The 15,267-nt window shown below is 41.4% G+C and overlaps 1 protein-coding gene across 5 annotated transcripts in view; it reads left to right on the plus strand.

The window, feature by feature from the left end:
* The window catches only part of CNTLN (centlein), a 419,445-nt gene that overhangs the window by 339,734 nt on the left and 64,444 nt on the right, over positions 1-15,267 (plus strand). For all 5 annotated transcript variants that reach the window (XM_056552149.1, XM_056552148.1, XM_056552151.1 and 2 more), the window contains 2 exons: positions 4,926-5,129; positions 11,911-12,008. In XM_056552149.1, the coding sequence (XP_056408124.1) occupies positions 4,926-5,129; positions 11,911-12,008 (302 nt within the window). The remainder of the gene's footprint in view (positions 1-4,925; positions 5,130-11,910; positions 12,009-15,267) is intronic.

Here is a 15,267-nt window from a genome sequence, read left to right on the forward strand (position 1 = left end):
TGTTTTCTGTTGTTTTGAAAGTGTAAACGATGGAAATAAAAATCTTCCGTAACTTTTGTTGACATATTATAAGAATGTCTAATCTGTAATTTGATGCCTTTTGGAGATTTTTCCATCTTTCCTTTGCTTCTTTATGCACATTAATACAAATTTTTACCTGGGGTGCCCAAACTTTTGATCCCCACTGTAGATGTGGGTTGATGAAGTCAGCTTACCCACCGTGCCGTAGAGGTCCAGAGCGCCCAGTCTGCATTGCGGGGTGAGGAAGTACTGCAAGATCCTAGAGAAAGGGGAGGGAAGGGAGATAGTTAGCAAAAGGAGGAAAGAGCAGTTCAGAAGTAGCCATAAGGAAATGGATACAAGGGGTGGCCATAGAGGCCAAGAATAGGATTGGGACCAGCCCAATCAGTACACTAGTGGGGGTCAACATGGAAGTCACGCCAGGAGTTAGGGCCAATGCGGGTGGAACTAAGGTTAAATAAATTGTAAAGGTACAAACTGGTATCGTACAGTAACAGGGTCATTGTATGAGTCTGGGTGTAAGGATCCCCTCTTGGAAGATTTGGCCAAGGAAACCTAGCGGAGAAGGGATCACCTAAATATATGGGATCACAAAGTAGTCGAGAGCTAAAACAGTCTCGAAGAACTAAACCTTTAGCGGGAGGCAAAACTAACAACATATGTCAAGTTGAGTATGGTCGGGGCATGGGATCAGGACCATAAGAGTAGTGGATGTCTATAACAGACATCATGTAAATACAAGTAACAGGGCTAGGGAGCAACAGGTACACAGTTGGAATATGTTTAATGTCACTTATGTAGGTAGCAAACATATATACCGTCGGAAACTGAAGCGATAGTGAGATAAGAGCACTTCATCAGCTTCAGGGCAAAAAAAAGAACGCGTATAAGAGATAAAGGCATAATAAGCATTCTGTGGAATCAGGTCTTGCGTTCCTGGCGCGTGAAGCGGTGAGTCAAGCTCAGGTGGTCGGATCTGTCATGGAGCATCTGCTGGTGATTAGGAGGTCTCGCTCTCGGCCACGTTGTAGGTAGGGACAGTCCGTCCGATTCAGGTAGGTGGACATGGGGGATCAAGGACTCTGTCTGTAAGTTTCGACACTTCTTCCTTAACTGGTTTGAGATCTAGTCTTCAGGCAGTCTTAAGATCTGAGGCAAGGTTTTGCATTTCAGCTTTGGTCGGCAGCAGTGCCAGAAGTGCCTGGAGCTCTGGAAAGCATTTTAGAGTGTTAGTGGCTGCTTCTGGTGTTGGCAATTCAGTACCTAGAGGTGAGCGGGATTGATCATAGGGGCGGTCAGGATTGAGGTAATGGCGGGGCAGACAGGAGGACTGGCGCTCCAGTAATCCGGAGTATTGCAGTCAGCAGCAGAGTCATGGGAGCAGTCATTAGAATTGGAGTCCATTTCAGCTCACCAATCTGTCACATTCTGAGCAAGGGGGGCTAGGAGGTGAGCAACATCAAAGGGGTCTCTAGGTCTCTTTTCTGCAGGTGGCGTCGTCACTGCTGTAGTTTAGGAGAGTACTCTGGGGGACTGTATAGGGTTAGCATGTGGAGAGGCATGAGCATTTACTCCAGTGGACATGTTAGGAGAGAATGGCTGGTTGGAGGGTTGCAAGGGGTCTCCTACAGCATGAAAAGGTTGATTCATATCTCCCTTTTTAGGTGGAAGAGTAAAATGCCATGGGGGTGCAGCTAGTGTGGTAGGAGAGGAGGGCAATTCCACACTGTCCCCTGGGTATCAGAGGGGCCTCCACTCCCGGGTAATGATGCCGTGCTCTGTGTAATGGCGCCATACCTGTGAACTGCAGCGTGAGGGGAGTGCAAGTCCTCCAGAGCTTCTAAGCGGCGTGGGTCCTGCTGTCGGAGCACAGGGAAGCCAGGGCTGATAGCCTGGCAGTCCAGTGCCGTTGCAGAGGCAGGAGCTGTCGGCGGCCCTGCAGTCATTGCGGTGATGAGGAGACCGCAGTCACCAGAAGAGAGGAAGCAGGTACTTGCTGTAATGGTGGCTGCGAGTTGAGGAGGCCGCACCACCTGTATGGGTTTCGGGGGTGCTTTAAAGTATTGCCGTGTTGCCTCCAGGTGGGTCACTGGATGCTGGCAGGGAAGGTTTGTGGTTCTTGCTGCTTTGCCTTCCTCCCATAGCCTTAATAGTGCCACTAAACTGTTGGTCCTGCAGGAACTCTACTACCACGCTGCTCATCCCTAGCGTGCCAAGCCACGCCCCCATCAATAAGCTTCTAACACCTCTCAGCCGGAATGTTGGACCACTCTTTCTTTGCAAACTGCTCCAGGTCTCTCTTATTGGAAGAGCGCCATTTCCCAACAGCAATTTTAAGATCTCTCCACAGGTGTTCAATGGGATTTAGATCTGGACTCATTGCTGGCCACTTCAGAACTCTCCAGCGCTTTTTTGCCATCCATTCCTGGGTGCTTTTTTACATATGTTTGGGGTCATTGTCCTGCTGGAAGACCCAAGGTCTCGGACGCAAACCCAGCTTTCTGACAATGGGCAGTACAGTGTGACTCAAAATCGGTTAGTAATCTTCAGATTTTATGATGTCTTGCACACATTCAAGGCACCCAGTGCCAGAGGTAGCAAAACAACCCCAAAACATCATTGAACCTCCCTTTTCACTGTAGATACTGTGTTCTTCTCTTTGTAGGCCTCATTCCGTTTTCGGTAAACAATAGAATGATTTACAATAGAGTGCTTTACTAAAAGTCTCTATCTTCGTCTCATCTGTCCACAAGACATTTTCCCACACGGATTTTGGCTTACTCAAGTTCATTTTGGCAAAATGTAGTCTTGCTTTTTTATGTCTGTGTCAGCAATGGGGTCCTCCTGGGTCTCCTGCCATAGCGTTTCATTTCAATGAAATGTCGACGGATAGTTCGCGCTGACACTGATGCTCCCTGCGTTTACAGGACAGCTTGAATATCTTTGGAACTTGTTTGGGGCTGCTTATCCACCATCCGGACCATCCTGCGTTGACACCTTTCATTAATTTTTCTCTTCCGTCCACGCCCAGGGAGATTAGCTACAGTGCCATGGGTTGCAAACTTCTTGATAATGTTTTGCACTGTGGACAAAAGCAAATTCTAGATCTCTGGAGATGGACTTGAGATTGTTGATATTTTTCCACAATGTTGGTTCTCAAGTCCTCAGACAGTTCTCTTCTCATTCTGTTGTCCATGCTTAGTGTGGCACACAGACACACAATGCAAAGACTAAGTGAACTTCTTTTTATATTGCCCACACCTGTCGCTTTCCCCAGGTTAGTTTAAAGGAGCATCACATGCTTGAAACAATATTTTTCCACAATTTTGAAAGGGTGCCAATAATTTTGTCCTACCCATTTTTGGAGTTTGGTGTGACATTATGTCCAATTTGCTTTTTTTCCTCCTTTTTTTTAGTTTAGTTCCAATACACACAAAGGGAATAAACATGTGTATAGCCAAACATGTGTTACTGCAATCCTTTTCTGTGAGAAATACTTCATTTTCTTGAAAAATTTCAGGGTTGCCAACATTTACGGCCATGGCTGTATATATTCAGAGTTGTGCAATCTAAGATTATTAGTATAGGGGATAACTATTTGATAGTTGAGGGTCCAACTGCTGGGACACCTGATTGATTAGCAACATGTATGCACTGCCATCACTGCATGTATTCTTTTTGGAGCTTCAGAACATGTACTAATGAAGCGTGGGGTTAAATAGTCACTCCCTTTTCTAGTAATTAGAGCCTCCCCCATGTCCTATCCATGCTCCCTAGTTACCATACAGAAAACATCCCCCTCAAGGTGACATCCACAGGCACCACTCTATACTTTTCCATTGTGTGGAAACAGCTTTGAGTTTGACACAATGTTAAGGAATTTACATGGGCAATACTACTTAATGCTATGCGAAATTAACGATGATATAGTCACTGCTAGATTACTGCCATTATTACTGATGAGTTGCTAGCCCAGGGAACCCAGGGAGATAATTGCTCAGCCAAATCATGTAATGAAAGCAACCACCGCCCAATACAGACAGGATTTTCATCAGAGTCTGCAAAAGCAAAGGTACACATACAGGCAGGTACTGAGCAACCCCCCAGAGTGGAACTAGCCCCAAAACATGAAGACAAACAGACACATTTTCACGCCATTCGCATCCCGGTGGCAATTATTTAGCAGCAACTTTGCTTCACTGGCACACCATTACTTCAGTGCTGTACTTAGATATGCTGTCCTGTAGGAGGGTAGAGGATAGACAGTAGAGGAAAGCAGAGCCAGCTTTGCATTATGCACAGAAAGTCCCTACAACTGATATCAACCCAGTAGCTACATTCAGATGTAGGCCAGATAGAGCAGCATATACACTGTAGTAGAAAAGCGGCTCACTCTGTGCCTACGCTTGCAGCCGCATGACTAATAATTAGCGAAACATGGCAACTAAGAGTATACACTATATGTGCAATAGACTTGAAGTGGGGATACCATATACTTTTGTTTTTTGTGAATAGAGGGCTACATAAAAAGAATTGCATGTAGCTTCATAAGTAGCTTTATGACTTCTTTAATTCCTTTATGCTACAAGGACATTTTAACCATTTACATTTTTAGAAAGCAATTACCAATATTTTTAACCCTATAGTGGCTGTTTAGGGGTTAAACAATTGATGACTGGTTATATGTGTATCTAGGCTTATTTGTTTTACAGTAGTGATCCAGACAATTATTTCATAGCATGGAGTAGGAAATAAAATCTGAAATAAATCATTTGCAGCAAAATGACTCTAAAATGTCATAGTGTGTAATTCTAATGAAGAATTACTGAAATAAATGTGTATTTTTTATTTATTTATTTATTTTTAAAGATTCACAATACTTTGTTTCCCTTTTGAATCTACAGAAGTTATGTTCAGATTTAGCTGATTTTCAACGGGAAAAAGAAAATTTGGAACAAACCATAGAACAGATGACCGAACAGCTGGCCCAAGCCAAAAGGTCTTTGGAAATGGTGAGCCCTGTGGTCTTGGATCAACCTGTAGTGACTTCATTAACTCCCTCAAAAACGACAGATGTGGAAATGAAGCAACTCCAGACCAAACTAAAGGTAAAAAAAATCAGGATTATGTTTCAAACCGTGTGATAAGTGCACCTCTGTATTGTTGTAATCTGTGGCTGCACTGTTTACTTAGTTATTATCTCCATCTTTAATGGTCTTAAATGCTTCACATTAACTCCCATAGCTTTACGCGTGTCCATTACTTCTTTCACTGTTAACCAGATCTTGCTCTCAAAGAAAATTGTAAGTGTAGATGAAGTTCACAGGAGAAAGTCAAAAGACGGAATGAACTCCTGCCTGTAAGAAGCAGTTCATGATCAGAGGGCTAAGACCATAGTACAAGTAGGGATATCAGGCTTAGGAGGGAGGATTTTCTGGTTTAAGTACTCATGGAGCTTTGGCTACCATGAGATCTATGATCTTGAGTCATGCCAGTTTCTTAAAGATCTCCATATTGACACTGCTAACCAGGAGTAAAGGCATTGCAGGACAGCCGAGAACAATGGAAAAGAAAGCCGATGTGAAGGGAAAAATTGGACAGCAGCTTATACGTGTGTTGGGGTCATTAGTAAGGGTGAAGTTTTGATCTAGTATTTTCTTATTCTTCTTTTCTTTCTGCAAAAGCTTTCAGGTTTCAGATTCTTTCATGTCTAGTTTTGATCTTGAGTTAGCTCATTGATTGTTCCAACACATATGATCCCTGTTACTTTTGTCCCTTTAAACATCTGTTCTTGTTCTTATTAAAGCATCCCCAGTCTTTTACTTCTCTCTATGAATAGTGCCAGAATGCCCCAACAGTATAGTCAGAGTACATGTCAGACTGCTGCAGATATCATTTATTCATGTAATTATCATAGTAGTTTTAAAAGCCATGGTCAAATGGCAAGCTGGTTGTCACTGCTGCGGCACAGTGTTTTATCTGATTCATTTTATGCCGAGAGCACAATATAAATGAAATATTTGAACTTCAGGACTTACAACTTTTCATGTTTTTCTCTTTTCTTTATTCTTTAAAAAGAATCATTTAAAAAGAGACAGAGACCCTAAAATTACATATTATAATAACCTTGGAATGCCTCTACAGAATTATTTCCCCTTATCAAATTAGGTACAAAAAATATTCATCAATCAACTATAACATTAAAACCACGGACTGGTAAAGTAAATAACATTTATTAGATTGTGACCTGCTTAGTACCTGTCAAAAGTAGTGACAGTCACCCATCTGGTACAATGGGTAGCTTGTCCGGTCAGATCCCAACAATAGATCTCCTGTACTGCTTGTTTCTGAAAAGATAATGTCACAAAGGTGTCGGAACACACAATGCATGACAGTTGTGTATGGGCTGCAAACTGGTCACAGTGGCCATACTTTCCTCTGTCCCAGGCTTACAGCATTTACAGTGGGCACCTGAGCATGGGAACTGGACCATAGAGTGGAAGAAGGTGGTCTTGTCTGATGAGTTCGTTTTTTTTTCTTCTTACATCACGTGGTTGGCTGACTGTAGCAATCACTGTATCAGTTACCCGGAGAAGAGGTGGTACCAGGATGCACTATGGTGATTAGGCAAGTCAATGGAGATAACGCTTTTCACAACCTTGATAGTGAAGCAGCCCTGCATATAATTATACTGAAAGAGGAAGGCACCTCAGTAAATGCATGTACTATAACTATTTAGGGGAAGGCAGGGAGCAGTTCTGCAAATGATGATATTGTCACATTGTCAGATGAAACTGTGATTCCTGTGATTATACTGGGGGTGAAAAAGCAGTCCTATATGATTATATAAGCGTGAAGCAGCGCTTCATGTGATTATACTGGGGCGTGAAATAGTGCTTCATGTGAATATACTGGGGTGTAAAGTAGCTCTACATGATAATATGAGGGTGAAGCAGCGCTTCATGTGATTATACTGGGGCGTGAAGCAGCTCTACATGAGGGTGAAGCAGTGCTTCAGGGGATTATACAGAGGTTATGAAGAAGTTCTAAATGATTATATGAGGGTGAAGCAGTGCTTCATGTGATTTATACTGGGGTATGAAGCAGCTCTACATGATTATGAGGGTGAAGCAGTGCTTCATGTGATTATACTGGGGTGTGAAGCAGCTGTACATGATTATATGAGGGTGAAGCAGTGCTTCATGTGATTATACTGGGGTGTGAAGCAGCTGTACATGATTATATGAGGGTGAAGCAGTGCTTCATGTGATTATACTGGGGTGTGAAGCAGCTCTACATGATTATATGAGGGTGAAGCAGTGCTTCATGTGATTATACTGGGGTGTGAAGCAGCTGTACATGATTATATGAGGGTGAAGCAGTGCTTCATGTGATTATACTGGGGTGTGAAGCAGCTGTACATGATTATATGAGGGTGAAGCAGTGCTTCATGTGATTATACTGGGGTGTGAAGCAGCTCTACATGATTATATGAGGGTGAAGCAGTGCTTCATGTGATTATACTGGGGTGTGAAGCAGCTGTACATGATTATATGAGGGTGAAGCAGTGCTTCATGTGATTATACTGGGGTGTGAAGCAGCTCTACATGATTATATGAGGGTGAAGCACTGCTTCATGTGATTATACTGGGGTGTGAAGCAGCTCTACATGATTATATGAGGGTGAAGCAGTGCTTCATGTGATTATACTGGGGTGTGAAGCAGCTCTACATGATTATATGAGGGTGAAGCAGCGCTTCGTGATAATACTGGGGCATGAAGCAGCTCTACATGATTATATAAGGGTGAAGCAGTGCTTCATGTGATTATACTGGGGTTATGAAGCAGTCCTACATGATTATATGAGGGTGAAGCAGCGCTTCATGTGATTATACTGGGGTTATGAAGCAGTCCCACATGATTATATGAGGGTGAAACATTATAATAAGGACGGAGAGAAGTAATTTATCATTGATTATACTGTGAGATGTGGATGGCTTTTCGTAACTTTAAATTGGGGGTGTAGGGGAAGTTCTGTATGTGCTTACAGGGCTTCAGATGGCAAACAAAATGCTCACCAATATGCTCAAGAATTTCCTAATGGTTTTACAGTCTTGTCACCATTTGAGATCCGCGCTGTTGTGGCTTTATTATCTTTTACCTTTTCCCAACATTTGACATACATGTACATCAAATGTTGGGTCTGGGTGTTTTGGAGCAGGCTCAAGGTATGTGTATTGTACTGGCAATCCCTTATGCAAGTTCCTTAGGTGAGCTAAAAACCTGAACAAAAACCTAGAGTTTATCATGTAAGAAATGCGCCCCCTCACAACGCCATAGACAGAAAAATTTAAAGAAGCACTGTCATTGTTAAAAACGTTTCATATATTGCAGGACTCATTATAATATGACATTTCACAATATACACCTGTTAAAAATTTTTTTTAATTTTCACCTGAAATTCAAGCTCAAAATAGCCACCACTAGGGGTTGCCTGTCTTTTAGCCAGACAGACTAGTCTAGATTTTACAGCATAGTGGATACCGGCCGTAAAGCATACCGGTATCCAGTATAGGAGATTTCTATTGTGTATGCAAAACTACAGATAAAGGATGTGTGGACATGCTGGGAGCTGTAGTTTTAAAACAGCTGAAGGCAACACTGCTCTAACACAGTTATTTACAAACATTGCAGCTTCAGTTGTTACTAAACTACAACTCCCAGCATGCTGAAATAGTCAAAGCTTTCTCGGACTCCTGAATGACAAAGAAGTTGATCAGACATTCAGGAGTCTGTGAAAGATGAATGACACACATAGTGACAGCTATGCTGATTAGCATCCAGCTTTACTAGCAGAAGATAAAACAGATAGAACATGCATTCATAAAAATGCTGTACTTTTATCTAAAAAATCCTTGCACTAATTTTATAAAGATCTATTCTTATATTTAGACATTTTATCCTGTTATGAATTCACCATAATGTCTTCTGATTACTGCAGGCAAGCTCCAAGTATCTTCCTCTGACACATGACACAGCATAAAACCAGAGAGGAAAGGGTTACAGAGCACTGATTGGCTGACTGCCCAGGCTTGCTCCTGTGAGGGAGACAGACTGACACGCCCCCTCCAGCCTGCACAATGAAAAAGTAACTCACCAGCAGATAAATGCTTCTATCTCTGGATATATAGGTCCGAGACACATAAAAATTATATGCACATGATCAGGATTGGGTCCTGAGTAACATATCACTTTTTTTTTGCACTATGACAGGTACGCCTTAAGTTATTATAAGGGTCAGAATATGGCAATGAAAAGAAACCTTTGTGGAACAGCCCAGGGTTCATAGTTTACTTAATCTCCCAGTGGCAGGGAAATTTTGAGGAAAGCGACAGTGTAGTGGTCATTTATAGTTTGGTGTAGTAATCTGCCCAGTGTTGCGGCTTTGGTCCTCCTTCTTGGCTGTTTTAATGTGACTGCAGTGAAAACGTGTCCAACGTCTGCATTTCACTGCTGCACCCAATTGCTGTCCTCATTGGTCTTACACCATTGAGGCCACTGTTACACCATGTACCATTGAGGCCACTGGTTGGCTGCAGCAGTATTGTGGGTATATAGCATGTCATTGCTGCAGCCATGTAAATAAAGGCAGTGGTAAGGAGGAGAGGGGGGGGGGGGCGCGGCGGCATCACTGGCCACCTATCACCTTACTGTCTTACCTTACCAATACAAACTACGTACTATGGCACACAAAAAATGATGCCCCAAATTCTTTCATCGGCAATACAAAAAAGAAAATTTTAAGGGCCAAGGGAATGTTTTCATGAAATTTTTTCCTATTTTTTTTTTTTTTTTTAAGTAGTAAAACATAAAAGATACTATACAAATTGGGTATAATTTTAATCGTACCAATATGAGGAATAAAGATAATGTGTCAATTTTACCGCCCAGTGAACCGCATAAATAAGTCGCCCTCACCACAACAAATAGTTTTTTATTACAACCCCTATTACTGTGTAGATGGGGTTAAGATGCCTAGTACATGAGAAATATCCAAACAATGAGGGGAGGACTCGGGCCAAACCATTTGAAAGTAATTCATGAAATAATCTTGCATCATCTTATGTTTAATAACATAATTAAATAAATCAGGGTACCAATCGTTGTGCCAAGTCAATTGTTTCCACTGAGCAGCTAAGTAATTGTGGGTCGCTAAGAGAATAAATTGTGCTAAGCGACAAATGCGATTAGACATTCTGGAAGGTTTAACACCTAAAAGACAAATTATGGCATTTAGGGAAGTTGGAGGATGTTAAACCTTCAATAAGTGCCAGCACCTGTGTCCAAATAGAGAAAGCCACAGGACAACTTCACCATACGTGATACCACTCCACCATACTTGGCAGCTGTGAAAATAAAGGGGTGATGTATAGCGTGGAGATGGGTGGGTACATAGTAGGCTTACAGAGAATTTTTAAGGAGTTTTCAGACAAGAAATCCTACTCTTGCTAAGAACCTCACAGCAGGACTGCATTAAAGCTGCTGCTTCCAGGAGGACAAGGGAAAAAATGTACACCTCTGTGGAAGTAATCGACCACAAAAACAAAAATACTTGGTGTGGCGTGCAGGGGTGCAATGTAGGGTATATGTTGTAAACCTGGGGTCAGATGTTATTAACCCCTTCTTGTTGTGACGCCAGGGCGTGGTTTAGCCTTAACCACCCGAAGGTAATACCGCTGGTCCTGGGCTAGGCACAGGGGCAATGAAGACACCGATGCCAAGTTACGGACAACGATAGCTTTACTACAGGTGATACAGTCTATGCAGTACAGCCAATATCCCAAGGAGGTGACCAGTGACATGGGGACCTCGCAGGCTTGCTGGGACTTGCAGTATGTAGAGACACTTTAGTGCAGGCCACGGTGACTATATAGAAGACTTGACAATTTACATGAAGATGACTTTGAGCTCACTTGAGCTGACTTTGTGGCTGCAGCCTTTAGGCTTGAGGCCTCCAATGCTCTGGAGTCTGGACACACACACTGAGACGAATGCACTGGACTTCAGCAGGAGCAAGAATGCTGGAAGAGCGAGATTGTAGCTCTACCCCTGGTTTTATAGCGGTGTCTAGCAAAGAGCCCATATGTCACTTGAGGGGTCACCTTGCCACTAGTGTCTCCTGGGTAACAAGCACATGGTCACAGTAACTTTTAACATATAACATATGTACATAGGGGATAACGCTGCAGGGGGCCCTGGGGACATAAAGGGACTCTATCTGATAGGGCAGGAGAAGGGTACGGAGAAACACCATCCCATATTGGGCCACCACATTGGTGTGTCCTGAAAAGTGCAGCATCCATGATTGAATGGCTTCCATGGTTAGAATATAATTTGTGTGACACAAAATAATGTTTGCAATACAACTTTTTAGACCTCCACCAATCAAAACAATCAGTATGTAAACCAGGCAAATAGGCAGAATAGTAAAATATTCGGGTGAGGGGAATTTTATGCTAAACTTAAAGCACATTAACCACCATTAGTTTTATAAACCACACACACGATATGCACTAAAGTTAGGAAAGTAGGAAATGTAGAAATGCCCACTTTATAATGATTAATAACGTTAAATTCTTTTCAGACTGTATTCTGAATTTGTGAATGAAGTTCTTTTTCTTCCTGAGCCAGCTGTAATGGGAGCTCCATGCAAAACACTCGTGTTATTGTTTGTAATGTTATACTTTCTTTCCATGTATTTCTAGTTCTTTTTATTAAGTGATTGTGTATTTAAACCTTCTAGCACTGGGAGGCAACTACTACATGGTAAAGACCTCCCAGATAGATTAAACCAAGCTCACAAGTGTTCATATTTTATCTTTGCTTTAGAATATGACTGTTGAAATGGCCAAACAGTCCACGACAATTAAAGCCATGAAAAATGAAGTACAGGAAAGGGAAGAACGAATTCGGGAACTGCAGGAAAGGTACTGGATCATTTATTTATATTTTTTCCATTGAAAGGTATGCTGTGATGCAATGTGTTTGTCGCCACCTTGTGGCAGTAGCTGACTTTTTTTTTACTTTCTTCCTAATTCTTGAATGTTCTCACAGATTTTAACGCTTACAGCATTTCAGGTCAGGGGAGGTAGAGATTTTGAGGTGTTAATTCTCTACATTTGTTTTTCGTTTCTCTGTTTTAAGTTTAATATCGCAGATGGATTTTCTGCTTTCACAATAAAGCTGGGAAGTGCAGCTGAAGGTCACAAATTGTGTGAACTCATAAATGATTTGATGGAGTAACCAAAGTTAGATTGAGACCCCAGAGTGGACTTAATCACCCTTGATGTAAATTCAGATCAGTGCCGAGAGGAGAGCAATCTCTCAGATACAGTAATTCTTTGCCTGGGGGCTGAGAGACGTGTCAAGGTTTAGCTGCTTAAACTCGATTAAGCACCAAAGCTTATATGTATAACAAGTGCAAAAGGACAGTTTTGTTTGTTTAGATTTGGATTGATTTGGGCCTTTAAAAGAGAAGAATTGAAGAGTACTTTAATAGTTTACAAATTATAGCTTCTTATTTTTTTTTTTCTCCTCCTTTTGGGTTCTGGGACTTTGATGTAAATTGGTCTTGCGGTGTCCTTCTTCAATATATAATAGTTCTTTGCTTGCCATTGCCTTAATTAGATATTACTAATTACATTTTTATCCGGTGTATGGCTATGGCAAATTAATCCTGGATGAGGTCACTAGGAAAGGGGCCATAGACCTCAAGTTAGAAAGATCGTCTTTTGCTTAATTTAGTTTTTTGCTCTTGTGTTCCCAGCGTTTCATTTCTGCTTGATTAATGAAGAAGCCATTTAATTCTGTAATCCAGCTCCAGGAATGTTGTATTTCTTAGTTTAGGAATATTTGCTATTGATCCTGACTCCTTCTATTAACGCTGTATTTTATTAACTGTTTTTGCACAGGCTGTACTGTGTACCAGTGTCACCACTTGCCTCTTTAATGCTTTAACAGAGAGTTAAAGGCAAAATGGTAGCCAAACGCTTTGTTGGTATAGTATGTGGGAGCGAACAAAGTTAATGACTCTGTAGACCTATAATAGCTAAATATATGCTTATAATGATTAATTACCAACATGAAAAGACCTCTGCAGGCTCCAAAAGGTTATGCATAAAAGTGTCTGTAAATGCTGTTCCTGGAAAAGGTAAAGCAGCCTGCAGCTGCGGCAAAACAACATCACAAGGATTTTTTATCATAACTTATAATACAGGAAAACTAAATCCAGAAAGCCAGATACATTACTGTCACGTGTGATTCTTTTTATTTTATAACCGTATTAGTGCAGATATCCATTAATACATTTCCTGATGTAGATTAAAGGGGTATTCTGGCCTTAGACATCTTATCCCCTATCCAAAGGATTGGGCATAAGATGTATGATCCCGGGGGTTCCCAGCATTTTGTGCCGGGCACTGCTCCCGAGACGGAGACGTGACGCCACTCCCCCTCGTGACATCACACCACGTGGCGGCCGTTATGCAAATTATGATTATGAACCTAGTGAGCATTTCAAAACAAATCTTTATTTTTATTTTTATTTTATTTTTTATTGTGAAATTCATTTTCACTGTTTGTGGAATAATATGGGATTCTGTCCTGGTGTGATTGCAGAACCATGAATTCCTATATGGCCTAAAACGCTTTTTGCTAAAGTTATCTTTATTGCTGTTGTGTGCGTTTTGTCAGGAAAATACACTTTTTTTTCACTGTGGGACATGCATAGAATTTACAAATCTGTTTACCTTTCTGTCACCAGTTGATTTAAAAAAATTATTTTCCACCAGAGTACCCCTTTAACAGCCACAGACGTAAATGTACGTCCTGGTGTGGCAGTACTTACCGCACCAGGATGTACATTTACGTCCTGTGAATGACTGCGAGCATCGGAGCGAGGGATCCGATCATCTGTAATGGCGGACGGAGGTCCCCTCACCTGCCTCCGGCAGTCTCCCAGCGTCTCCTACTCTGGTTTGAGATCGAGCAGAAGAGCAGAAGATTGCCAATAATACTGATCAGTGCTATGTGCTATGCATAGCACTGAACAGTATTAGCAATCAGATGATTGCTATAGATAGTCCCCTATGGGGACAATAAAAGTGTAAAATAAAAAGGTTGAACAAATTTAAAAATGAAAAGTAAAAAAAAAAAAGTGAAAATCCCCTCCCCCAATAAAAATGAAAATCCAGTTTTTCCCATTTTACCCCCGAAAAGCGTAAAATTATTTTTTTTATAAACATATTTGGTATTGCCACGTGCATAAATGTCCGAACTATCAAAAATATAATGTAAATGATCCCGTACGGTGAACCGCGTAAACGTAAAAAATAAAAAAAACTTCAAAAAAGGCTGCTTTTTAGTTACATTTTATTCCAAAGAAAATTTATAAAAAATTATCTAAAAGTTTTATATATGCAAATGTGGTATCAATAAAAAGAACAGATGACGGCGCAAAAAATTAGCCCTCGTACCGCCCTATATACGGAAAAATTGAAAAGTTATAGGTGTTCAAAATAGGGCGATTTTAGATTACTTATTTTACTACAAAAAGTTTTAGATTTTTTTTAAGCGGTACAAAAATATAAAAGTATCTAGCCATGGGTATCATTTTAATTGTATTGACCCACAGAATGAAGAACACATGTCATTTTTACCGTAAAGTGTACAGTGTGAAAATGAAACTCTCCAAAATTGTGGTTGTCATTTAAATTTCCTCCCTATAAAAAAATATGGTAATATGAGAGGTTTCATTACAAAGTACAATTGGTTACGCAAAAAACAAGCCCTTATATGGGTATCTAGATGGAAATATAAAAGTTATGGATTTTAGAAGGCGAGGAGAAAAAAACGAAAACGCTAAAATAAAATTGGCCTGTTCCTTAAGGGGTTAAACCCTTCCCAAGATGTATCTGTGTATTTTACACTGCAGATCCGAACGTGACCCCGGTCGTTTATTTGTCTCCAGCTGTAACAAACCCCTCTACCCCCCCCCCCCTTCTCATAGTGGAAATCCGCCGCTCTGAGCACTCACACAGGGGCCTGCGAGCGGCCGCAATGTCTGTGTACACTGCCTGTGGTGACTCACACCGTAATTCACCCTGTGTGAATGCTCAGAGCAGCGGATTGCCTCTGGAAGCATGGGGGAACAGCTGAAGGCTCTGAACGGTCTTGTCATCGGGGGAT

Source organism: Hyla sarda, chromosome 1 (genome assembly GCF_029499605.1).
Source record: "Hyla sarda isolate aHylSar1 chromosome 1, aHylSar1.hap1, whole genome shotgun sequence".
Lineage (NCBI taxonomy): Eukaryota > Metazoa > Chordata > Amphibia > Anura > Hylidae > Hyla > Hyla sarda.